The sequence below is a fragment of the Leuresthes tenuis genome, unplaced genomic scaffold (genome assembly GCF_036924035.1).
Source record: "Leuresthes tenuis unplaced genomic scaffold, fLeuTen1.0.hap1 SCAF_1, whole genome shotgun sequence".
Lineage (NCBI taxonomy): Eukaryota > Metazoa > Chordata > Actinopteri > Atheriniformes > Atherinopsidae > Leuresthes > Leuresthes tenuis.
The window spans coordinates 17212356-17236361 of record NW_027325355.1 but is presented as its reverse complement, the minus strand read 5'-3'; the positions used below and the strand labels follow the sequence as shown (position 1 = coordinate 17236361).

At 44.5% G+C, this 24006-nt stretch overlaps 3 protein-coding genes across 5 annotated transcripts in view; 1 reads left to right on the top strand and 2 right to left on the bottom strand.

The window, feature by feature from the left end:
- Positions 1-1428: 1428 nt before the first annotated feature.
- On the bottom strand, positions 1429-4746 carry poglut1 (protein O-glucosyltransferase 1). Its single transcript, XM_072384030.1, has 11 exons — positions 4630-4746; positions 3965-4055; positions 3699-3842; positions 3474-3609; positions 3254-3375; positions 2968-3027; positions 2620-2719; positions 2417-2475; positions 2078-2245; positions 1801-1857; positions 1429-1717 (listed from the first exon to the last, which is right to left on the bottom strand). The coding sequence occupies exons 1-11, from the start codon at positions 4700-4702 to the stop codon at positions 1561-1563; spliced, it is 1167 nt and encodes a 388-aa protein (XP_072240131.1). The 5' UTR covers positions 4703-4746; the 3' UTR covers positions 1429-1560.
- Positions 4747-5163: 417 nt separating this feature from the next.
- On the top strand, positions 5164-10993 carry LOC140293300 (calsequestrin-2-like). Its single transcript, XM_072379526.1, has 11 exons — positions 5164-5655; positions 7399-7483; positions 7636-7736; positions 8157-8265; positions 8885-8958; positions 9465-9595; positions 9682-9727; positions 9820-9874; positions 9978-10078; positions 10190-10264; positions 10346-10993. Exons 1-11 carry the CDS (start codon positions 5413-5415, stop codon positions 10550-10552), a joined length of 1227 nt encoding a protein of 408 aa, XP_072235627.1. The 5' UTR covers positions 5164-5412; the 3' UTR covers positions 10553-10993.
- Positions 10994-13379: 2386 nt separating this feature from the next.
- vangl1 (VANGL planar cell polarity protein 1) overlaps positions 13380-24006 on the bottom strand; it is a 44560-nt gene continuing 33933 nt past the window's right edge. For 2 of the 3 annotated variants that reach the window (XM_072383809.1, XM_072383921.1), the window contains 5 exons: positions 23684-23859; positions 18451-18611; positions 15761-15908; positions 15431-15665; positions 13380-15329 (listed from right to left, as the gene is read on the bottom strand). In XM_072383809.1, coding sequence (XP_072239910.1) covers positions 15069-15329; positions 15431-15665; positions 15761-15908; positions 18451-18611; positions 23684-23859 — 981 coding nt within the window. In that variant the 3' untranslated portion in view covers positions 13380-15068. The remainder of the gene's footprint in view (positions 15330-15430; positions 15666-15760; positions 15909-18450; positions 18612-23683; positions 23860-24006) is intronic. The other variant, XM_072383867.1, reaches the window with a different exon arrangement.

Here is a 24006-nt window from a genome sequence, read left to right as displayed (position 1 = left end):
ACTGTAACAACAGCTTCTTTGGTCAAACGAGGACACCAACAGACCACAACTCTTAAACAGCAGTGTAGAAAATACATTGAACACATTAGTGAGACAGTAGAGTGAATACTACAACATATTCAACATAATACTGCAGCAATTATCTCACTTTCATCCCTAAACAAAAAGGCAGACTTTTAAATTGGTTAGAGATGAGTTATGAGTGTTTCTGAACATTATTGCTTTGAATTTTCATCACACATCACCCTACTGCAGGCATTAAGAGGCTGTCGTCAACAACCTGCTGTACCTCCTCAAGTTGAACAGTAGGGGGCAGGGTAACGAAACCTTTACCCTTTTTTTTACTTCTTTTTTAATAGCTTTGCACTCAATTTTTCAACCCATCAGAAAACTCAAGCTCAATAAAGAGAGGCCAACGACTTGAAGTGACACCAGCTCATACACACCAGGTATTCCACAGCAAAGCAACACATATACCATGGACTCAATATCAACTGTAGCATCTCTAACTAATAATCCTGCAGCTGAGCATCTGTCAACAGTCTATCAACCATGTTCATTCAAGCTTCTCAGATTAGTTTCAGATGATCGACTGCCAGTGGTGCAGTGAATTTCCATTAGATTCTGACAATTGGTTGGCTTGAAAAGATCTAAAAAGTTGTGAGTTTCTATTAAAGCCAGCTAGCCACCTATCATTTAATCAAGATGTCAGTTTTTTTCCCTACATTCAGTCCTGTTATATCACTACAGATGACAAATTAGATAAAGCAATAAATGTCACAATGAAGTTCTAATGTCCATGGAATACTGCTTAAGCCCTATCTGGATAGACTACAAACATCAAAGTCTCTATGATGCGTGTAGGTATAAGAAAGACTTTTTTTTTTTTTAATGATTTCAGCATTATGCTCATATATTGTTGGGGATTTTATATGAGACCCGTTAAGAAGAGCAGCTTTTAAAATACCCTGATAATACGAGCCAAGTACCAAAATCCATGTACACTACAATTCCCATGATGCAACTTAATGGGATTTTCTTTTTATCAGTAGACCCTTCATCCTGAGCAATATTCTGTATCTTTCAAACTTCACAGCCCAGTTTATAACCAGACTTTCTGTGAGAATTACAGTCACCTACCCGGGGCTTAAAGATCTTCTCTCGCTCTACAGTCAGAATTTACAAGCTACGGTGGACGTTAAACTTGAGCTGGAAAGGTGGAAATGCGGCTCGACCGCTTCGAGTGCGCAGGTGGGGGGGATTGACCAATCACAAATATTCAGCGCTGCAAGCCCCGCTCTAAAAGTTCCACATCGCCTCAGCCCCTGGTTCCCAATTCGGCACTGGAGGTTGGTTGAGAAAAGGGGGAAAAGTTCCTGAGGTTAAAAAAAAAAAGCCCTAATAGAAAAGAATACCATCAGAGATCCAGACTTTAGTCAAGGAAAAAGAAAAAAAAAAAAAGGAAAACCAACAGCATGCTTGCAAGGAAACTGCTTGCTGTGCCCAGCAATTACATTCATCATCTTGAGCTGCCCTGGCTGGAACTGCGAAGTCTCTTCCTTACAGCTCGGTTCTGCTGGGTGGATGGACAATCTGGTTGTAGTTGTTCCTTCTGTGAGGTTTGTAGGCGAGAAGCTGGCTGAACTGGGTCAGGAGTCTCTCCCAGTAGCAGGAGATATCGTCCATTCGCAGGTGCTCAAGGATGAATTCCTTTCCCCTGTAGGAGGAGGCAGGGAGACAGAGGAGTCACACAAAGAACAGACCAACAACATCAAAAAATATGGGAAAATATTATGTTACCTTGTGGCGATCTGCTGGGCGACTGCGTCGTTCTCTTTGACAAACTGTAGAAGCTCCCTGAGGACATAGAGCATGAGTGAAATTCAAATTCAGGTGTTTTAAAGTCCCGCTCCAGCAACTACTAAACACCTAAAAAGTCAAAACTTTTAAACATTTTTGCCACAACGAAACCTCTCACAGCCCTGAGACAGCTGCACCTTGTCCTCAGGCACTGAAAGTGGGGGTCTGAGAATATCCCTATCTCCTCGTGGGAGGACATGAACCCTGGCCGGCGTACCTGACATCTGAGAGATCCTGCTTGACTGGGATGTAGTGGACCCAGGGCTTGAGCTGAGGGTAAAAAAACTCCTGCCATTCATCCCCAACGTGGAAGACCAGGGAACCACAGAGGAAGAGATGTTTGAAGCGAAAGCTTGCCGCCACTCCCCTGAAGTTAAATAAGTACCTGCGGGGGTTAAAGCGGAATGAGTAAATATTCATGTACATTATCATGAGCTAATGAGTTATTCTTGACCCTGGACAAAAAAGTGGAAAATTTAGTGACTTTAACTGTAGATCAACGTGATGCGTTTGAGAACCTTCCAAAAAGCGTCTTTAAATGTAAAATTCAGCTTACTTGTACTTGCAGTGATCAACCAGGGGGATCTCTTTAGCTGGGGGTCTCCCAAGGGTATCCTAACACAGTGAGAAATAAACATCAGATACCTCTTTCTCTTACTTCTACCCCCCCACCTCAACCAACCATCACATAAGACAGTCAATTTATAAGTAATACAAATGTATTTGACTGTGGCGTGACAGTGCACCACTGTGACCGACCCTCTCAGACTTCCAGGCTTGGTTCTTGGTGTACTCCGCATCCACCAGTTCTGGATCTTCTCTGGACAGAAGGATCAGAGGGTCGCGCTCCGAGCTGGTTCTACCGGGGGGGAAAAGGACACAGAAAGTGGCCTGAAACGACTACTCTGAGGCAAAGCTGGTGGCAAACCGTGCTAGCACTCCTGAGGAAGATGTCTTGTGGGTCTCAGAATTTCAAATAGCTGGCCCTACAGAGGTTTGCTGTTGTGGATAACAAATCCCTCAAATAAAAACTGTTCTCAGAAGGTAGTTCCGTCAACAATTGGTCGACTTTGTAGAGTCACATTTGAGTGCGATCGCATGACCCACCTGGAGCCTCGAAAGAATCCTTTGGGCTCTTTCTTCTTCCATGGCCACTGAGCTGCAGACCTAACAAAAAGTTACAGGAACAGGAAACTTTGATAAATCACAGTTCAAGCTCACATTTTTTAATTGAAATAAAATAAAAATATTAAACATAGTCAGGATAAGAAATAGTGGAACATCACATAAAGACTTTGGCCGTGTTCATATTGCTTTGAAACGCACCCCTTCAGTGTCTTCATTTAATGAAAAACATTAGAATTTATTTATCTTTATGTATTTCCTTCTTTACTTTTTAAGCTCGTCCCTCATCAGATCCCATCTTCCCAGTCCGGTGGGATATATGGGCCACACGGCGGGTCCACCTTCCCAAAATGTCCACGCCGGGTACATGATGTCCTTGTAGTCCGAGGTCTGCAGAAGTCAAACGTACACACGTCGAAAGAAATAGTCCGTTAATGAGGATTCGGTGGCGTGCTCTGGCGTGGAAATCGCACCGCCAATACTCTGACCTTACTGAAAGAGAAGATCGGCAGCGTTGGTTTCACCCAGTTGGGCACTTGAGGGTAATCCCTGACATTTACCACCATCTCCAGGTCAGGCAGCCGGTCAATCACCTCCAGGATGAAATGTTCCACTCCGCTGCACCTGAAAACGGAAACCGATTGAGGCAGTGCCAACTAACAGATCAACCACACCTTACGGTAGAGTCTAACATATTCTTATTTTTCCCTTACCGTGCGGGGAACATACAATTGTGCTCTCTGAAAAGCTTGTGTCCTATGATCTGGTAGTGGGTGCCCACCCCTTTCTGAACCGTAGCAGCCATGGCGTCCTCTGAGATCCCCCCTTCGAAGGGCTGGAGGTCATGTCGTAGGACGCTGGAACAGAAATCAAGAGGAAAATTACCTCTTTAATGCTCATTTTAAGTATCAAGCATGTATGCTGGAATATCCTGAGTTTATTTCCTGGGATTACACAGGCAGATCTGCACAGCTCTCACCTGAGATGGCAGCTGCAGTTCGCAGGGTTGCACGGTGTGTACTCTTTAACAGCTGCTGTAATCTTTTCTGCAGTTTTCTTCCACCGTTTGTCTGCAACAACACATCAGTTAGACCTAAAATGTTTTATACCAGGTAATATGCGTTTGACCAACAGGTTTCCTCTGTTGACTAAACTGACTAAAGACCATAAAACAGGCTCTATCCTTTCCTCCTAATCCACAGCAAAGCATTTATTTTCATCCACAGCACTGAAATGACTTTTCACAATGGCAAACAAGCTTTTTCCACATCTCTACAGAGTTTTAGGACCTCTGTTTTAAATATGCCCTTCGCCTCGTGTTTTTCTCTATAATCTTAATGCTGCCCTCAGTTAACGGAGCTGTTGCCAAACCTCACGACACCGAAATGAATACAACCGCCCCAGTAAATAGAAACCCTGTCTAACACGTTGACAGACGACGATAGCCACAACTTTGTTTTGACGATAATACACGCATACTTGAAAATTTCAGTTTAGTTTACTCGAGTTTGCTTCTGGGAAAGTTAGCTAGCGCGCGACTCCATCGTCAAAAGTTGAGTGTGAAGGAGGCGCAGCGTTACTGAACGCCGCCAAGTCTCGATGCCACTTATTTAAATAACCGTAATTGTTTGAAAACGGCATTACCCGATGCATCAGCGGAATTCAGGTTGCAAACTTGCAACAGCATTAAAAAGCTCCACAGCCACGGACGCTCCATTTTCCCTGTATCTTCCAGCTTTGTCTGAGGAGGAGAACAAAGCAGAGATCTGCGGTCTGCTACTTCTGGCTGAGTGCAGCCATTACGGTAATGCGCACAGACTTTTTTCTTTTGTCCCAATGCTGTCAAAAAGTAACGTAATGCTTAGAGTAAAGTGGCAGTAAAGGGTTACTTATTCCACTATTAGAAACCACAGTTACAAAATTGTAAATGTATTCTTCGATAAAAATCCACGTCCAAGATGTTTTTTTTATTTGCATAAGCATTGCCCCCTGTCACTTTGTTCATTCATTTAAATTGAATTAATACTGACTAAAAGTCTCCCATTTCTGACCCTTTTTGTGTAAATGGTTACTTCATGAATGCTCGCTCTTTAAATGTGTCTAATACATTGAGTTCCCCAGGGAGGATGAGAAAAGGAGGAGAAAAGAAGCCCTCCTGAGATTTGAGCTGTAAGAAGACGGAGACAGAAGGAGATATAGGACAGGTGGAGAGAGAGAGCTATCACCAGGAAAGAAATATAGAGAAGGAGAGAGGATATATGAAATATTAGAGATTGTCTTACAAATTTGCAAGCGATCAAATTTGTGGATGTATTTCAGCTCTTGTGTGTATCTCTAGTAGTTTGGACTTCTTTGAGGTTTTCTGATTTCCTTCATTCCTTCCTCAACTCCTCTTTGGGTTGCAAACACCTCCACAGCCGAGCAACGATGCAGCAAATGTGGCTCTCTCTTCTGTCTGTCCTGTGCCTTCACCTGGGCTTCCTCTGCACTGCTGAGGAAGGTCTCGAGTTCCCAAACTTTGACGGGAAGGACAGGGTGCTGGACATCAACGAGCGCAACTACAAGAAGGCTCTGAAGAGATACGACCTGCTGTGCCTGTTCTACCATGAACCGCTGCCAGCCAACAAAGGCCTGCAGAAGCGGTTCCAGATGACGGAGCTGGTGCTGGAGGTGAGAAAAGGGGCCTGAGGTGGGGTGGGAAGAAAGGAAAGGGACAAAAAAACCCAAAAAAATATTCTTTCTCTTTTCAGCTGGAGTCATCATGAAAGCCAAAAACACATTTCTACATTCTCATGATGTAGTGTTTTCCACAGGCAACAGGGCTGAATGCATAAGGCATTCATAAATGGGGTTTAATCCATCCTTTTAGAAGCTGAAAATTTGAATTAAATTAGATTCAATTCAACTTTTTCTTGACAAAAGTAACCCAAGGGGACTCTGCGGAGAAAGCAAAAAGTGTAAATGTGACTCCAATTAAACACAGTCCAATTCATACCCATTCATTACAGTTAATTTAATCCAATTCAACCCAGTGCAGCTGAAAATTAACCCAATTTGATCGGTTTGTATCACTTTTTCCCAACCTGGCAACCTGTTTTTTTTTTACTGGTTTATGACGGCTCTCTCATGTTCCACCATGAATGGTGTATACTGTTAAAATTGATTTTCAAAAGGTTGAATTTTCTGTCCATCGGCAGATACATTCGTCATTCCTTTTCATCCTTAACCGTGACATTGTCACATTAAATCTGACGTCTTGAGGTATGCAAATCCCCCCAAACCTGCAGAGTTGAGAGATGTATGTGTTGTGACATAAGGAGTCCCGAAAGGCCTTACGCTGCTGTTAACATAAGAATGTCTCAATGAGATGGAACTGATATCCCTCCGGGTTTCGTTCTGTTGCACTAACTTGTCAAAACAAGTAATTTTTTATTAATTGACCCCCCTGCCGGCTGGGGAAACGCAGTGAACACTTCATTCCTCCTCTGTCACATTAAGGTGTGGATTGTCTGCTTAACCATGAGCTAAACAACATGTCAGTTTGATTGACTCGGTCTAAATTTTTACCTGTGCGCAAGTGTCAGGCAGTGATTTTTAATCCCGTCATGTGCACTCCTCTGTGGCTCACATAAACATCGAGGGACTGTTTCTAGGCCATTCTGTTAATTATAGCTCGCGCCCAAATCCGTTTGACTTCTGTCTGTGACTTCGACATAAACCAGTTTTCACATCCTCATCCTGATTAAGAGAAACACGTGTTCTCACACCATGCGTCTTAGAATTTTCCCTTTTTTCCCGCCCCTTTGAGCTGCGTTTTCAGTTGTCAGAAGTGCATTTCTGCCACCTTACGTGCACCGTTCAAAAGCAGAAACAGCTTGTGAGTCTTGTCCTAAAGTCGGTTATCCTTCTTCAGCAGCTGCGAGGCAAAGCAGTCCTGACTAACAGTTTTTCGCCTCTAATATGAATACTCCACAGGGGGTTCTCTGCACACAAACACACACACACCTTGATCATGAAAAAAATATATGATGATGACAGCAGTTGTGGGTGCCAGCTCAAACACACAGCCTAGAAACGCCAAGGTAAGTGTAAATTGAAGGAGAGGGTGTTTGTAGGACTGCTTTGATCTCAGGCTCTACTTCACAGATAAATGCAGTCAGGCTTTTCTTAAAAAACTGAGTGCTGTCAGGAATTTTTAAAATACTGACACTCATCACCTACCACCGAGACTTTTTTTGCTTCACGGTCCGTCGCGTTCACGCTTCCTTTTTTTTCTCCTTTACAGTCTTTTCCATCAGCTTTGACATATCAAAAGTTTAAGCAGTGATCTCTGCCTTCGCGTTTGGCTAAAAGATCATTCCGGTACATGAAGTTACTCATTTGACAAATTGCTTGTTGTGAATTCACACCCAGCTTACAGCTCAAGTCCTGGAGAACAAAGACATTGGTTTTGGAATGGTGGACTCCCAGAAGGATGCCAAAGTTGCAAAAAAACTGGGTATGACATTTATATCCCATCTATCGTGCATTTTGTGTTACAATATGTATGTACATATACATGTACATATGTACAATATCTACAACGCTTTAGAATACAAATTGGCCATTTTAGAGTTCACTAAACAGATCGTGTATCTGCTATCTAACCAGGTCTGCAGGAGGTGGGCAGCTTGTATGTCTTCAAGGATGACCGTGTGATTGAGTTCGACGGGGAGCTCTCGGCAGACACGTTGGTGGAGTTTCTCCTGGATGTGAGTGGAGAAAATTCCCCAGTCTTCAAGCATCAGAAGTAGTAAAATACGTGTAAAATATGTGATTCGGATTAACGCAGGGTTCAGGTATAGCCTTTTGTGGCAGTTTCCCTTGAATAAGGTAAATGAAAGGGATAATGTGCCATGTTTTCATGCTAATGCCACAGAATCTTTTGGCATTGAGTGAAATAGACCTTGGGCTCAGGAATGACAGTATCTAGCAAACAGATATTCCGGTGATATACCAGCACGGCTAGTCTGGGCTCTGAATATCTCGTCAACCACAAAGAAGCCATGCAAACACACCGTGCTTTTACTTCTTCTCAAGGGACATGGTCTGAGAGACTTACATTTCTTTTGCCTTCCAGAGTTGATTTGGAGTGAAAAATCACCTACTTTTTATCTTAACACCCCCCCCAGGTGCTGGAGGACCCAGTAGAGATGATCAATAATGCCATGGAGCTGCGAGCCTTCGAGAGAATGGAAGAAGACATCCGCCTCATTGGTTACTTCAAAGGAGAGGATTCGTGTTAGTTTCCGAGCATAACATCATTTAATGCATCTTTATTTCAGTTTATGGGGAGTGAATGATGGGTTGAGAATACACCTACACACGGTCACTGTTCCCTCAGCTAACAGAGCCACAGTACATCACCATGAAGCCTAACGGCCTGTTAAAGAGAAACCTGATTCCAGACACTCTCACTCAGTCTCACGAGAGGCTTTAAATAGTCTCCAGCTCTCCATCTAATAGGTCAAACATCAATTATAGTTTCTCACAAAAAAGTGAAGCAGGGAGAATGCTGTCTTGTCTGATATGACAGTGTCACGAATTTTCATTATAAAGCCTCTATCTGTCCAGAGATGGGTTGGTCCTTGGTGGTGACCTTGTTGCTGGCAGAGCCAGGGGCTCATTACAAAGCGTATAAAACTGTATTAAGAGAGACTTGGTTACTAGAATGAAGACAGTGGAGTCATGATGCTGGGAAATTGAATGAGTAGAATGGGTTTTACCGCTTGCCTTTCACATCACACATCATAGATCTGTCTAAGAATGCGACCAGAATGTGAACGATGGACTTGATTTCTTTTACTTTAACAGTTACTCAAGTTCACCCGACCTTCTCTCTGTTGCCTGTTTTTCTCAGACTACAAAGCATTTCAGGAGGCCTCGGAGCGGTTTCAACCTTACATCAAGTTTTTTGCTACTTTCGACAAATCCGTAAGTCTAAGAATGAGCGATTTGAGTCATTTTGTGACTTTTTCATTGGCCCTGGTGTCCCAACAAAACAATAAAACAGGAAGAAAAATAGATAAAACTTGGCAGCACCATATGTCCAACGTGGAAAGGAGAGAGAATAAGATGGAATATTGCATATGGCTGATACTTAAAAGAAATTTTATTACAAAGAAAAAGAGCGTTAGGGTGAAGGTTTAATCTATTGTAACAGTATTTTGTACACTTAGGGTAATAAAATATGTATTTTATATTTTGTTGAGAGTTAAATAATAAGTTAAATAATAAGATTGGTATCCCTCAAATTGCTAGTTAGCTGTGTTTTTTTTCAGGCCAAGATTTTGCCCAACGGCTACTTACTAGCAATTTAGTTTGCAATGCTTTAATAAGTTAGCTGAAGGGGTCAAAATGCACATATAGATGTGTTCAATGACCTTTAATCCACCCATTATGGCATTATAATGACATCCTTGCATGTTGGTTTGTTTTAGGTAGCCAAACATCTTTCCCTGAAGATGAATGAAGTGAATTTCTACGAGCCGTTCATGGAGGAGCCGGCCATCCTGCCCGGCAGACCTCTGTCAGAGATGGACATTGTCGAATTTGTCAATCAACACAGGAGGTTGACTCGACTTCTTCATGATGGTTTTTCAGAAATGGAGAGATGTTTATTTACCTGGGATGTATTGACCAATGTGCTCTCCACAGGGCTACTTTGAGGAAGCTGCGGGCGGAGAATATGTTCGAGACATGGGTGAGCTGTTATTTCTCTTATTAAAGCAGACACGTAACTGCATTTGCCTTTAACCAGTTCATCTTTTTCTGACAACTCATTTCCATCTTTAGGAGGATGATATGGATGGGATACATATTGTTGCCTTTGCTGAGGAAGAAGATCCAGGTTTGTAGCACCATGTTTGAGCTTTTTGTTGGTTAAGATTGCAGTTATTTCTCTTTTTTTCACCTAAAGATAAGGTCATGTACATATGCTCTGTCATCCCAAGACGGCTATGAGTTCCTGGAGATCCTGAAAGACGTTGCCAGAGACAACACCAACAATCCAGAGCTCAGTATCGTCTGGATTGATCCTGATGACTTCCCACTGGTCCTGCCTCCCCATGAAATTGACATTTGTAACAAAAGCCCTTTTTAAAAGGACTCTGAGTATAAATTTATTCCCACAGTCTTATTCTTTTATTTATTTTTGTTCCTTCAGCTAACGACTTACTGGGAGAAAACCTTCAAGTTAGACCTATTTAGACCTCAGATCGGCGTGGTCAATGTCACAGATGTAAGTCTGACTTTTGAAATAAAAAAACCCCCCAAAGAATGAAGGTCACAGATCTTGACTTTGTGGAGCGCTGCGTTTCAGGCCGACAGCGTCTGGCTGGACATGTCCAACGACGAGGACCTGCCCACCGCAGAGGAGCTGGAGGACTGGATTGAGGACGTTCTGTCGGGGAGGGTGAATACTGAGGACGACGACGAGTTCGCCGACGACCAGGAAAACGATCCCTACATCACAGAAGACAGCGATGAAAGCCACGACCGAGAGGAAGAAGACGACAGCGACGATTAAAACTGTCAGGAGCTGGAGGTCTGGCGGTTCAGATAGGAATGAAAACACAAGCCAGAACTAGCACGGAGTACCAGAATCCTAGAACAGAAATAAAAATCTAACTTTTTTTTTACTTATCATTTAAAAAAGATAAGAATGGAAGGAAATGTAAAGTATTTAAATTCAAAATTGTTGACAATGTAGAGGGTAGCTTGAAAAGATAGATTAAACGGATGTTACATCATCACGGGTATATTTGTGGCCTAATTCATCATCAAATTAGCCCAGCGCCTGAAGCTGTAATTCTCCAGAACTCACCAAGGATACGGATATCTGTAATAGTTTTTGTTTCTCGCACCACTTGGAGGCAGCATTTGAGCAACAATAACAAGTTAAGCTTGAACCTTAAACCAAAATAAAAAAAAAAAAGCTAAAAGATGTGAAAACATTCTTCTGTATGAGAATAAACAAATTCTGTCGAAATTGTGTCATTTCGTTTCGATTTTGACAAACCCGCGTCGAAAAGAATTGGATGAAATCCCGGTGAGTGTTAAGAAAAATGAGCGTGCATTCTGTTGTTTGTTGTTTTGTGAGAACACACAACCTGTCCCGACTGACGCTGAGGAAATTTCTTCCCCTCGATTAGCATTTTCACCTTGAATTATTCACAGACCGGTAAATAATTCAGTCATATCATGCCTTTTAATGGGAGCAGGGACCTGGACATGGAGGCAGCGGAAGCTCCGGAGGTGAAGTATGCAGGGAGAGGTGGTCTGGAAAAGGCTGCCCATCGAGGCCCGGCAAAGTGCATCGGGATCAGACACAGTCCTGCTGAACATGTAACACTGAACATTAATAAGTAAAACGGAGCCATGCAGGAATCATCGCCGCCCTGGAGGTGGATGCAACGCAGTATGTCAACAAGCTGTTTGCATCATGGTGTGGGATTTACACTGAATCTATGCCACTGCCAAGAGAACATTGAACTCTGAGTGTCTGCGTGCAAATGTGACCAGAGGCAAGTAAACATGCCACCCTCTCCAGAGGAAAAGGATCTACAGAGTCATGGTGCAAGTGTTGTGATGTACTGCAGGGCCTTGAGGTAACAGGATTCCTGTGAATGTCAGCTGTGATCAGGTTTTACATGAATACTGACTACCAGGAGGGTGGAGAGAATGATTCCTCGCCAGAAAGAAAGGAAGAAAGGATGACACCATCACGGAGTGGGTGCTTGGAGTTCAAGAGGATCCATTTAAACCAGCAAAGAACAAAGAAGCGATGGGAGGAGGATGTGTTAACGTGTTGATTTCTGTTCAAAACCAAAGCAGCTCGGCGCTGGAGGGGTTTCCACTCATGACTCAATCTACACATAACCAAGTCATTACAGACAAAATAGAGAAATCGAAATGAAAAGGAGAAAACATTCCATTTAGATGCAAATGCTCCTCATTTTCCTCTCAAAGCATCCTCTTCGTCTTGGTCCTGCTGCGGTGCGGAGCAGGCCGGTGCGGGAGAGGGATTAAGCCGAGGACAGATGAGTTCCGACAGGCAGCCTCGCGCCCCGGGCTCGAAGAGGGATGAGGTTGTTCGTTTTTTCAGCGCCGGACACTGACATTCATTTACCCACAAGGCTCGGCTGCGCAGCTCTGACAGGCTGACGGCAAACCAATTACTGCTGAGCGCCATGACAACAAAAAGCCACCAAAATGAGGCCAAAAAAAGCTGATATTTGGCCCAGGCATGTCACACAGCAGGGCAGGACAGCTAATGTGCAGCGACAAAGGGGACTGTTAGCGAACCTGCAGCCAGTGCAGGAAGCTAGTGCACACAGAGCAGCCAATGAACTCAACAGTGGGGACATATATCTATATATATATATATATATATATATATATGCATTATCCATGATGACATTCTTCCTCTTCCCAACTATCATTTCAGATATCCCAAATATAATTTTCTCCAGGAGCAAACTTCAAATCCTCACCATAGAAGCATTGAGGCTTTCACGATTAATCAAGGCAAGCAGATAAGAACTCGTATGATCCTGTTTAGGACAGTTTAAAATCCTACTTCTAGCAATCAAAACTGTTTCCCTCCAGTGTTGGCAGAAAATATGACTGTTTTGATCCTCAACCTCCGATTTTTCCATCTTTTGGGGACCTGCAGGTCTTAATTTAGGCCCCTAACCCTAAACTTAACCCACGTCTTCACATATTCCATAAATTAAGACGATTGAAAGATAAATGGACAGATAAAGAGGTAAATCTTTGCATTGTGTGAATATTTAAAGGGTTGATGGATTTATTCTATTGACGAAAGGCTTTATAGACCAGCAATTAAATCGGTTGTTACATTTTTAAACTTCTTTTCACAGATAAGGAAAGGAAATGACGCAGCCATTCGTGTTCCTGAAACGGGATCGAGCCCTTTACTTTGGCTCCGAACCCAATCAAGCTCGGAGCGAAACCCTCTGTGGACAAAGCAGGATCATCACAGCACGACAGCAGCGCCGGAGCTGTTTTACAAACGTTCATGAAAATGTTTTATTCGTTTTCTTTTTACAAATCCTAATGCTGGGGCGGTGAAAAAAAAAAAAAAAAAATAGAAAGACAAAAAACAAAAAAAGTCTTACACTGCAACGTCACCATAAAGCTGTCCGTCAAAAACCAGACCATGACAGAGGACTGTAACCTGGCAACAGGGTGACAGATAGGGGGGGGGTGAATGGAGGAAGGTAAGGGCTGGCCATGTGATCTGGAATGGGATACACACACACACACACACACACACACACAGGCTTGTTTACATAAATAGATACAGTGTAAAAACAGGAGGCACAGTCACATTGGGAACATACAAAGTTTATCCGTCAGACGGTACAAAAGAATCTCGGAGTTTGAAACAACAACTGTATAAATTCCAGTTTTATAGAAAAATGTGCCCCCTGTGTCAGTAACACGCTTGTCCGCCAGGGGGCAGTAGAGGACCCCGTTAGTGTGACACACTTCTCTCAGAGCTCAGAGTGACTTTCTGACACTTGGCCACATCTGTTGTGACGGGCACAGAAGGGACCGACGGGATCCCCAGGGAGCCATTTTTAGCTTATTTCAAGAATACTTTTCGGGCTCTGTCACGTGGGCTGGTTTGTCGCGTGAATGAGACGGGAGTAATCTCCTCCCGAGCCTCTTCCACGCAGGGACTGACCTCGAGGGGATTACATGTTCGTCAGACAACAGAGGTGAGACAACGCTGCAAAGGAAAAAACCAGACAGTCCAGTTGGGGAAGGAGGCTCCACCCACTGCAGCTCTCACTGCTGATGGGACTCTGTGGGTTCATTAGCACACATAATGAATTCTGGTAAAACCCTGCAGACCCTGAGTGATGACATCATGCCTAAAATCAGGAAACTCTAACATCAGTGGCTGCATCAACATGTTTGGCACACTTTCTCTGGAATTGCTGAATTTCTTCTTTGTTTTTCCTTTATATAAAACTTTAAAAAGGTGCATCATATGAGCTGAAGCGGCAGAGCACAGGTGGTTTGAGAAGCGTCTTCCGCACACGGAATAACAGACATAGACTTAATGGCAATTTGCCGCTACGGAAAGCAAAATCAGTAGTTTTTCTTTTGTTTCTTTTTTTTTTTTATTTCAGATGCGTCAGACACAAAAGCCCTGAGAAAAATACAGAACTTGACGGGGAGGGGCAAACCCATTTGGGCCGTGTGTCCATCTCTTTGCATCTCTTGTGATGAAGTCGAATCCGGAGTTCAGTCTGGTATTTTACGCAGCACACTCGTGTTCTTCCAAGTGTCGCTCCGTTGCATCCGGACTAAAACTGTCCACCAAAACACATCAAAGCATCTCACGCTGGCTGCTAAAATAAAAAAAACAGAACATTACACGTGCCGAGCAGGCTGAAGTCATGTATTCCCAGATTTCTAGGCATTTTCTTTCATTTGTGGAAACACATTTTGCATGTAATAGCAACATTTGACTGTAGCTGTTCGGTTTTTTCTGTCAAGTGCATTTGATTTGATAGCACAGACGGGATCTCTTCCATCAGGTTTCCAGTCTCAAACTGAGTCACGCCGTCCCAGTGTGTAGTGGTTCTTTGTGTCCGTCTGTCCTGCAGAAATCCTGCTCTCCGCTGGAATGTCAGAAACCTCCGAACGCGCCTCGTTTCAGTCTTGTTTGGCTTCAATATCTCAAAACGCAATACGCGACCCATGATTGTGTTGACACCGAAATAACACGCACGCACACATTCACACATACAGTATGGGTGCACATGACCACATCAGAGGCAGTCCAGAGCTCCGTGAGCAAAGCCCTGCATCAGTTCTCCTTTTCTTTTTCGAGTCCAACATTTAAAGATCAACAAATTCAGACGTTTGTGTGATATATAGATTCATATATAATATATAAAAACATTTCAAAAAGTACAAATAAAAACTTCAAAACCTAAAGTGAAAACATTTGAGAGCAACGCAACATGGTGAGGAATAAAAAAAACAACAAAACGGTCGGCGTCCTACACGGAGGTTTCAGACTGTAGTCGCAGGACAAACTTGTGAGATTTGGGGTCGATGTACTCCTCTGACATCTGGATGTAGGGGATCTTCTTGGACGTCACCACCAGGCTGAAGTCCACACATTTGAGCAGGAAGACGGATCCGTCCTTCAGGCCGCTGGTGACCGACGCCTCGCTGATCAGAGTCCACTGACGGGCCAGCCAGTGGTCCCGGCTGTACTGCAGGGTCGGACCTGCGCTCAGGTAGCTCTCCAGGAACGCCTGAGGATGAAGAACATCAACAGCGCAGACAGGTGAAACATTTTTAAACTGAAACAAAAAGCACGGCCGTGACGATCACGCGTTAGGGGGTCAGGTCAGACCTTGGGTGTCATATTGTTGGTGATGCAGAAGGCCAGGTGCTGCTGGATGCTCTCCATGCTGTGGCAGTGCTGCTGCTTGGTGGTTCTCAGGTACTTCTGCAGGGCCCGAGCCATGGAGGGGAAGATGGCCTGTGCTGCCTCTCGAGGGTCCATCACCTCCCCTGGAGCCTTCTTCTGCTCCTCCTCCTGCATGCGCTTGATGTGGGTGAAGGCCTCCTCCACTGCCACCACCAGCCTGGAGGCAAAACACAGCAAACGCAGCTTCATCTAAAGGCGAAGTTCTCCACGCTCCTCCAGAGACGCTCGCAGCTACTTTGTGGTCCGACTCACCGAGCTTTGCGTTTGCGGACACGCCTGTCGTGCTCAGCCTCTTCGTAGTACAGCTCGTTGTGGCTGGTGTCTCTGCGGCGGGCCGCAGCGGCGATCATAGCTCTGGACTGGGAGTGAGCGAGCCCCGCCGCCGCATTGTTCCCAGGACCTGTGGGGGGAAAAAAAAACCCATCATGCAGGAATGACTGCTGTGTGAAATGGGAGCCTCATTTGATCTCACAGGCAGAGAGACGACGGTAAAGGAGAAAAGACGGCTTTCATGATGACATAAAGTGCAGTGTGGGGGAACAAGCTGCTCTTAGAGTGAAAGGAGGTAGATTATGAGTGCACGTAAACCTTGCTCCAATCCCTTTTATCACCTGCAACATTTAAACCATGAGCTGACAGGAACAGCCGAGCAGAGTCATAAATTTAAATAATTCCGAGCACTGTAAAGACTCAAAAACCTTTTAAAAAAAAAACAATCCTCCCATATGAATGGCTTTTGACTTTCAAACATTCACAGTCAGCCACTTGGTGCTATCAGGAGGCACGGGGTGTCCAATTAAATAACCATCTTGGGGAACTTCAAAAGTTTCTATTCTAAAATTTGGATGGGAGGCTGCTGATGAACCCTGCTTGATGTTAATGCAGGTTAAAAGCAGGCAGAGCCGGTGAATTATTAATGCGGGGCAGGGATCCAGCGTGAGCAGAATAATTCATGGGCCGAGAGGTGGAAGATTCAAACACCACCAAGCTGCCGGGGTTACACGCCATTCATATGCGAGAAGCCTTACGCTGAGTGTCGGAAAGGAAAGCGGCAGAGAGAGCAGTCATCACGTTACTGTGAGAGAATGACTCGGGTCGAGAGCATCTTCTGATGAGGAAATCTGCAACATTTCCGCCATTATTCAGGGAAAGTGTTCAATGAATCAAGAGTTGATGAAAAGAGGCTACGATAAACGCGCTAATGTTGGAGATTCAAACTGACTGAAGCGATTTATCTGCAAAGGTGCTTCAGTGCAGGTGACACGTAACGTCACCTAATACCTGTGGGGACAGTTGTTTGGAACAATTTGAACCCCTACCCGAGATTTTTGAAAAATAACGGACATTTCGAGTCGTGGAAAGCTCCGTAACAATCGGACCTCACCGTGAAGAAAAAGCCTGAAGTACGCGAAAAAGCCACAGTGGCAAGAAATGATATAAAGATATGATTTGATTGAATGAAACACTTGAATTAAGAAAGAACGGCTTTACAAAAACAGCCTTTTCTATGATGGATTCCCAGCACGTGAGAAAACAACATGAAAGCAAATAGCTCATCAGGCCTAGTAGAAAAACAAAGGAAAGACACCACTTGAAGTCATTTGGACGCAGTGTAATTGAGTGTTGCGGCTGCTCTGCGCTCGGGGCTTCGCCATCCTTCAATCAGGGAAAAATGATTGTCTGTCCGTGAGCTGGAATTACTCATTCTAACATGCGGTTGCGGAGAGGAAGAGGGAGTGGGAAGCAGTTTGAGATCAGAGATAAGCGAGAGACGGAGAAACAAAGAGAGACACTGAAGGGTCCCTGAGCGGCTGCTGCAGGAGGAAAATGAAGCATGGTGAGACTCGAGAGAGAAATGAGAGGACTGTCGGAGTAATAGCTATTGATTCATCAGCTATCTCTGACAAATATTCAAGGGGAGGAAGAAGAAAGGAGAAAGGCAAATGGCAGCAGAAGAAAAAGAGGAACGAATCAAGTTAGCACACTCGAGTGAAAACTGGAGTACACTTAAAGGGACTGCAGTAATTTAGTGGATGTTTTGTGTTTCTTTCTGCCCGCTGTTATCAGAGAGACTTTGGACTTTTTCATTCACCTGTGGCATGCAGAGAGGGAAGAGGGAAGTGGGAGTTTAACGTGAGGTGCTTCTAAAAGACTCAAAGTGAACAGCAGCAGTCTGTGAGGGTGCTTTGGTTAGCAGCGGCCTGTCATGTACTTACTGTCCAAAAGGTAGGATTTCAGCTTAGCTTTAAAGACGTCTCAAAGGTTTAGCGTCAGTGTGAGGAGACACAGAAAGACAGCGGTTGAGCTGAGCAGCTTTGTGCGGACAGAGATGGTATCGGCATGTTTGCACCGCTACATGTTGTGGGCACATTAACTGCAAATGGAGATCGATTTTCTTCCTTCCAGGAAACCACTCGTTTCAGTACATTCGAGCTCACTGTACATAAGCAGCTGGACACAAAAGACTAGAATCTAAAGCAAATATCAACAGCTAAAAAAGATGACTTCACTGGAAACTACATTCAAAACAAAGTCTTTCATTTGAGGCAAAATGCCTGAAAAGTCCCTTGTCCCTGTATCTTTTTTTTTGGAGAATATTTGCCAGATTTCCTTGTGTCCTGTAAAGATCGGCTGCATATGTTTGGCTTTTTAGACCGCAGGTCAAAAAAATTTATTTGTATTTACTTAATTATCAAGTCTTATCGACAAATTAGGCGAAAAAAGGTTTGGATTGTCGGCCGATTTTACGCCAAAAATGATTCATGAGTCCTTGAAATCATAATCAGCCCAAATGAACCGAAAAAGAAAGTCAGTGCAGTGTAAACGCTTCATGAAAATGTGTAACACCAGCATATTTTCGTCCATTTCGAGGTAAAGGCAGACCTCTGAGACTCACCATAACAAACAGAAAAACCAGAGACAACGCAAAGCATCCCACTCACCCTCAGCAGGGGCTGCTGGGAACTCACCATCCACGTTGTAGACCTTGAGGCCGGCCAGGTGCTTGGCGGCCCGGGACTTGGAGGCGGAGAGCAGCGCCGGGTTATGGATTGGGAAGTCGCAGTAGTAGTGCTCTATGATGGCTAGCGCTGCCCGCTGAATACTGGAGGGGAAAAGGAGAAACGGAGAAAGGTTTTACACGAGGGAGGCCTGAGGCCAGCCCGAGAGCTCGAGCTCTGCGATCGGCGAGAAGAGCGTGAGAAATATTTGCCACGAGACGTTTTTCACTCGCAATGCCAATTACTTGGAATTCCCTGCAGTAAGTCTTCAACCCTTCAACCTGAATATGGAAGGATAGAGAAGAGCTGAGAGAAAGGGAGGCTTTTTGTGATTTTTTTGGCTTTTTTTCCAAAAGTTTTTTAAGAATAACAGAAAATCCTGAGGATAACTCGGACCATCGACATAAAGTGGGTTCGTGAGTGGGGGGAGGCTGGAAGTGGCATGGGATCGTGGGTTGAGAGCTGAGAGATCTCAAAACAACATCGAAAGCCAGAGCGAGAAATAGCCTTAAAATCCTACAAAACAAGAGAAAAATCACAACAGCGTGGCGGCTCTTACACATCCAGAAGAGAGGATGTACTTCTGCGATGGAAATAACCTGCAAACTACTGCCTCATGGTGCTGTGCTGCTTCCCATCGTCAGACAGGGAAGATAGGGACACGGTGAAAGGCAAAACTCGGTGGAACAACTTTAATTTCATTCAGAGCAGCTGACTGTTGACAGCAAATTAGATTTCTGCATTTTCCTAGTCGCCCCTTTACTGCGATCCATTTTCACAGAACGTTCTGGGCGAGCTCAGCGGTGATTTACAGCTGAGAAAAAAAGCCGAGACACGATGAAGTAATACAAAAAAAAAAAGAAAAGAAAACAGGGACACATTTAACTGGAGCTTTGCACATCTATTCTTTCAGGTCGTTCTTCACGGTCTGCCCACGTGGGAGAAAAAAAAAGCAGAGGATCCAATTATGATCCAACAAAGACAACAGGAAGTGATGTCTGAGGTGACACCAGAGAGCAAGACTGCAGGAGCGGGAGTCAGAGGGAGACTGACTGAGCGTTCTGAGCTGCAGCTGGAGCTCTGTCCCTGATCCAGTGTGGATCAGTGCGTGCCGCGTCTTGTCCTTCATAGCCCAGCACTATTAAACCAACTGTACACAAGTGGGGAGTTTTCACATGTTACTGCCATAAATCATCTCTTTTATAATATACTGCCTGTGTGAAGAAGAGCTCAAGCGAGTCTCAAATACACCTTTACATAATTCCACACTCAACAGCCTTTGAAGTGATGTCAGCCTACTGAAAATACTGTTTAGTCTTATATTTCACTGAATTAGCTCTCTGTCTTCATGTTCCTTTGCTACTTTTACACAGTCTAGTTACCATCTTATTGTATCATAAGTGGAAATTCAAGTGTTGTTAGCTTTCCACTGCCCAACAGTCAGTGGCTTCATTACTTGTCGACCAAATAAGTCCGTTTGATGTCACATGGTGGAGGTCAACAGTGAAAAACTAGCGTAGCGTGTTTTCTTTTTACTTATCTGGAGTTTCCAAATAGAAGCACCCAAATTTATTTGTGGGTTAAATTAAACGTAAGTGTTACGTTCTATTTCTATCTAATTGTGCAGTGAGCTCTTCTTCCAAGGGAAAACAGCCATAACACTGATAAAACAACAAGAGAGGAGGAGACCATTATACTTCTGAAACGGGCAAATTCCACCTCAAGTGAGCAAATAAACATAAAAATTAAGCTTTTGTTTCCATTCACCTTTTTGGTTCCAACTTCTAAATGCAAATATGTACAACAGGAATGGAAACCTGGCGGCTTTTTGCTGACTGAAGCTTCGACCTCCAACACCTGTCGCGTAGCGGACAAATCGTCCAGATCTGAGACAAATCTGAGCTTGATTGGCAGTAATCAATTTGCGTGAAAGCTCCAAAGGCAGTGACCCCCCCCCCCAGTCCCCCAGTCCCTGATTTAATATCTGCAAACTCAGTTTGTTGAGCGAGCGATCAGTGAGGAGCACAAGACACAGAGTCGAGGAACAGGACGGGGAAAAGCTAAAAATACTTAATATGCAACAAACATGACTGGAAGGGTATGCAAAGAATATATATGAACATAACTAAAAAAGGAAGCAACGCGGAGATGATGTTTTTGGTCATATCGCGCAGCCTGACGCCCAAATTCCATAAATAAATAGAAACACGTCACGACGATACGGCGATCTGAACACACTGAAAACCAGACTGCGGTAGTTTACAGTACACAGCGGCTTGGAACAGCTGTGAACCCCTGCTGGGATGCCATAAGCAGAGTTCAATGACCTGCATTTGGCTGACAGGAGGACGGCAGATGCTGGCGGCCATTAACTAACACGTATCGCAACTTAACTGCATAACACTGGCCCCCTTTTCATTCTGCGCGCATTTGTTTCCAGAGGAACAAACACACACACACACACACACACTCCAGAGACGTGTTTGCGCTCGCTGTGTCATTCTTTTGTCCACGTGGGAAGCTAACTTAATCTACACAAACAACAGCACACACCAGCCTGCAGCATGCGCTTCCCATTTCCCACAGAGGATCGCAGGGTGACCTCTGACCCACCGATGGAGGCTCTTTTAGATACTTTCTGACCTCTTTTTGCTTCTTCCCCTGCCTCTGAACAAATTATACACTCAGTAATGGCCCATTTGCTTCATCACAAACCAATAGAAAACACCCAGGCACCCAGCCAGCATTAAAACCTCATTCTTCCTTTCTGCTTTGCCATCTGGTGACAGTCACATGTACAACGGGCCCGCAGTGGTCATCCGTTCTGATTGGGTTACAGAATAAATATAGGCTCGGGTCCGTTTATATATGTCAAACTACAGAATTCGAGGTCCTGTGAAACATTTGGATCGGGAACAAAACATCTCACTTTCCGCGTTTTTTTCATGTACCTCAAATGTTGATTTATTTGCCAAATAATTAAGAAAAGATGACATCAATACCTCTGCTGTCATTTATCATGCTGCCGCCCAGCCCCAGTTAGGTATTTATACGAGTGTGTATGTATTTCTGTCCTGGAGACAGATGAGCTGGGGCAGACATGCCAGAGAAATAAAATCAGAAATTCAAATACAAACCTCTGGATTTAGTACCCTGCACATATCACAGTGGTAAATGTCACGTCCTTAAAATGTAGATTTCTCCAAGTATAAAACCAGATTAAAACCAGTTACATGACTCGTCGAGGGTCGAGTGTTAAAAGAGACCGGAAGGCAGTGCTCATGTCCTCCTTAAAAACATCAGGGAGCGTGATAACGCAGCACTGGCTAACTTAAGGAAGCCCGACAGTCCGCTACAGGCAGGATCTTTGTTTAATGATCGCTTATGTAAACGCTGAGTCAGTCCCTGCCTCTTCCCAACTTCAATAATCATCAAACCGACCAAACATGACACGAAAGTCCTAAAAGCAGGAAGCTCGTCAGTGTGAATTTAGACGCGGACGAGGAAACAGGAGCCTGATCATAACCCCGGTACTCATGACAACAAAGTAGCTGACCACTCTTCTTCTGTTGCCGAGCGGCACTGATTGGTCAGGGGAGTTCGCAAATGTGTTTGAGCATCAAAGGCAACGTACACAGAGACAAGTTATCTGGGTCCCGGGGCCCGGGCCATTATCTGAAGTCTGTGGTCGGCTGCCAGAGAAACGAGAATGTGAGCAGCGACAGAGGACTGGCCGAGAGAACAAAACACACACAGAGCCGCTCTGCCTCGAGCGTGTTCGCGTGTGTGTGTGTGTGTGTGTGTGTGTGTGGCTGACCAGATGCTGCGCTGCAGTCTGCAGGGAGCTCTAATTAGCTGCGTGTTTACAGTCGCAGACGGACAACAGAGCGTGGCCAGGCCTGCTGCCGGCCAACAAGGATGAATGTCACAGCTTACAGAGGGACAACACCCCCAAGGCAGCCAGCAAACACACCAACCGCACTACGAGGCACACACTCTCATCTGACACGTCTATACCAAAGCAAATCGATGTGAAAACTTCGGTTTTTCAGGCACTATTTGGTATTATTAGGTGTTTTTTTTTAACTGAAGGATTTAAACTGGCGTTCGATGTTCTTATCTAGTGTTCACTTTAGCCAGACTCATTTACTGCGTCTGACTTTGGGCTCAGTGGAAATCAAGAGCCACACATGTAATAAACACCTGCAAAAACCGCAGAAACATTAAAACCGCTGAATTCAAGAGCAGATAACGACTGTATTTTATCCATCCTCTCATAAAAGAGATCCGTCCATAAATCCATCGGGTTTTTATGAGTTACCCACACGCAGGAGAGTGTGTGAAACTGCATGTGGACTGCATGTTGATCCCGGGGAGTATCGGGAGAGCTGCGGCGTTTGGCTAAAAATGGGCTTTTCCTGTTTTTCCTCAGAGACGATAAGGTCAGAAAAAACCTGGTCGGTCTAATCTGAGCTGTATTTTCCTACACACACACACAAGGGCGCCTCCCCTTCCCTCCAGTCCCACAGACAGTACATTTTAGAATTCTTCAACACTACCCTCCCGTTAACCATTAAAACCCTAGTTCTCTGTTCTCTCTTTCACTCCCAGCCGTAGATTTTCAGCTTCGGTCTCCGGGGTGTTTCCTCTGTACTCCGCCCTCTTCCTGCGGTGCTTTTCTCAGGAGTTTCCCCTCTGAAGCCCCCCCCTCCTCCCCTTCCTTCCTTTTTTCTTCAGGCACAATTCTTCACCCCCCATCAGCCACTTTCTCTTTTTTTTCGGTCTCTACATTTTCTTCGACCTCTCGCACTAAAATTCATCTTCCCTCTGCTCCATCATCCCTCTTTTTTTCTCTCCTGGCATATCCCTCGCTTTCTTGAAGTCTTCCCTTCCATCTCAGAGTACAGAAGCACTTACTTCCTATTTGTTCTCCCATCCCTCTGACTTGAGGTGTCCCACTTTTTGCCTGCGTGTTGCTGCCGTCAAGACTGAAATCATCTTATGTTTCCTAAATACGATGAAGTTCGACAGGGACGACTGAATCATTTGGATTTTCTTCTGTTGAAAGTTCAAACAAGTCCGAATAGAACAGATCATACGTCTTTATAGGAAGATTTCTTAACTTTCCTGGAGTTGGGGTTTGTAGGAATGAAACGAGTCCCTCTGTGCTTCTCACCTAAGCTGTCCCAGGTTGTAGTGCCTCATCTCGCCGTCCGTGGAGCGCGCGACGCACACAGAGAAGCACGGCTGAAGCTGCCGGAGCTCCAGCAGGACGATGGCCAGGTAGTGGATGAAAAGCAGCGCGTCCACCAGCGACACGGCGTACTGCACGATGCCCTGGTAGTTCTCATCCTGTGGAGGAAGATGACGAACGGGCTCATTTCCAACCAGTCACATGCAAAACGTCATCGGTTGATTGTGCATCTTGTACAAAGACATTTCAAAGCAGAGAATTTACATGGCATTCGCCGGCAGGGATTAAACACCAAATTAAACACA

Excerpts from the sequence above, each read along its gene's own strand:
- poglut1 (XM_072384030.1), bottom strand. The coding sequence starts at position 4,702 with ATGGAGCGTCCGTGGCTGTGGAGCTTTTTAATGCTGTTGCAAGTTTGC. Across the intron at positions 3,376-3,473 it reads CGATCTTCTCTTTCAGTAAG|ACCTCGGACTACAAGGACAT; the intron begins GTCAGAGTATTG and ends TGACTTCTGCAG. Across the intron at positions 2,246-2,416 it reads GTTGATCACTGCAAGTACAA|GTACTTATTTAACTTCAGGG; the intron begins GTAAGCTGAATT and ends TAACCCCCGCAG.
- LOC140293300 (XM_072379526.1), top strand. The coding sequence starts at position 5,413 with ATGCAGCAAATGTGGCTCTCTCTTCTGTCTGTCCTGTGCCTTCACCTG. Across the intron at positions 5,656-7,398 it reads TGACGGAGCTGGTGCTGGAG|CTTACAGCTCAAGTCCTGGA; the intron begins GTGAGAAAAGGG and ends ATTCACACCCAG. Across the intron at positions 7,737-8,156 it reads TGGTGGAGTTTCTCCTGGAT|GTGCTGGAGGACCCAGTAGA; the intron begins GTGAGTGGAGAA and ends CACCCCCCCCAG.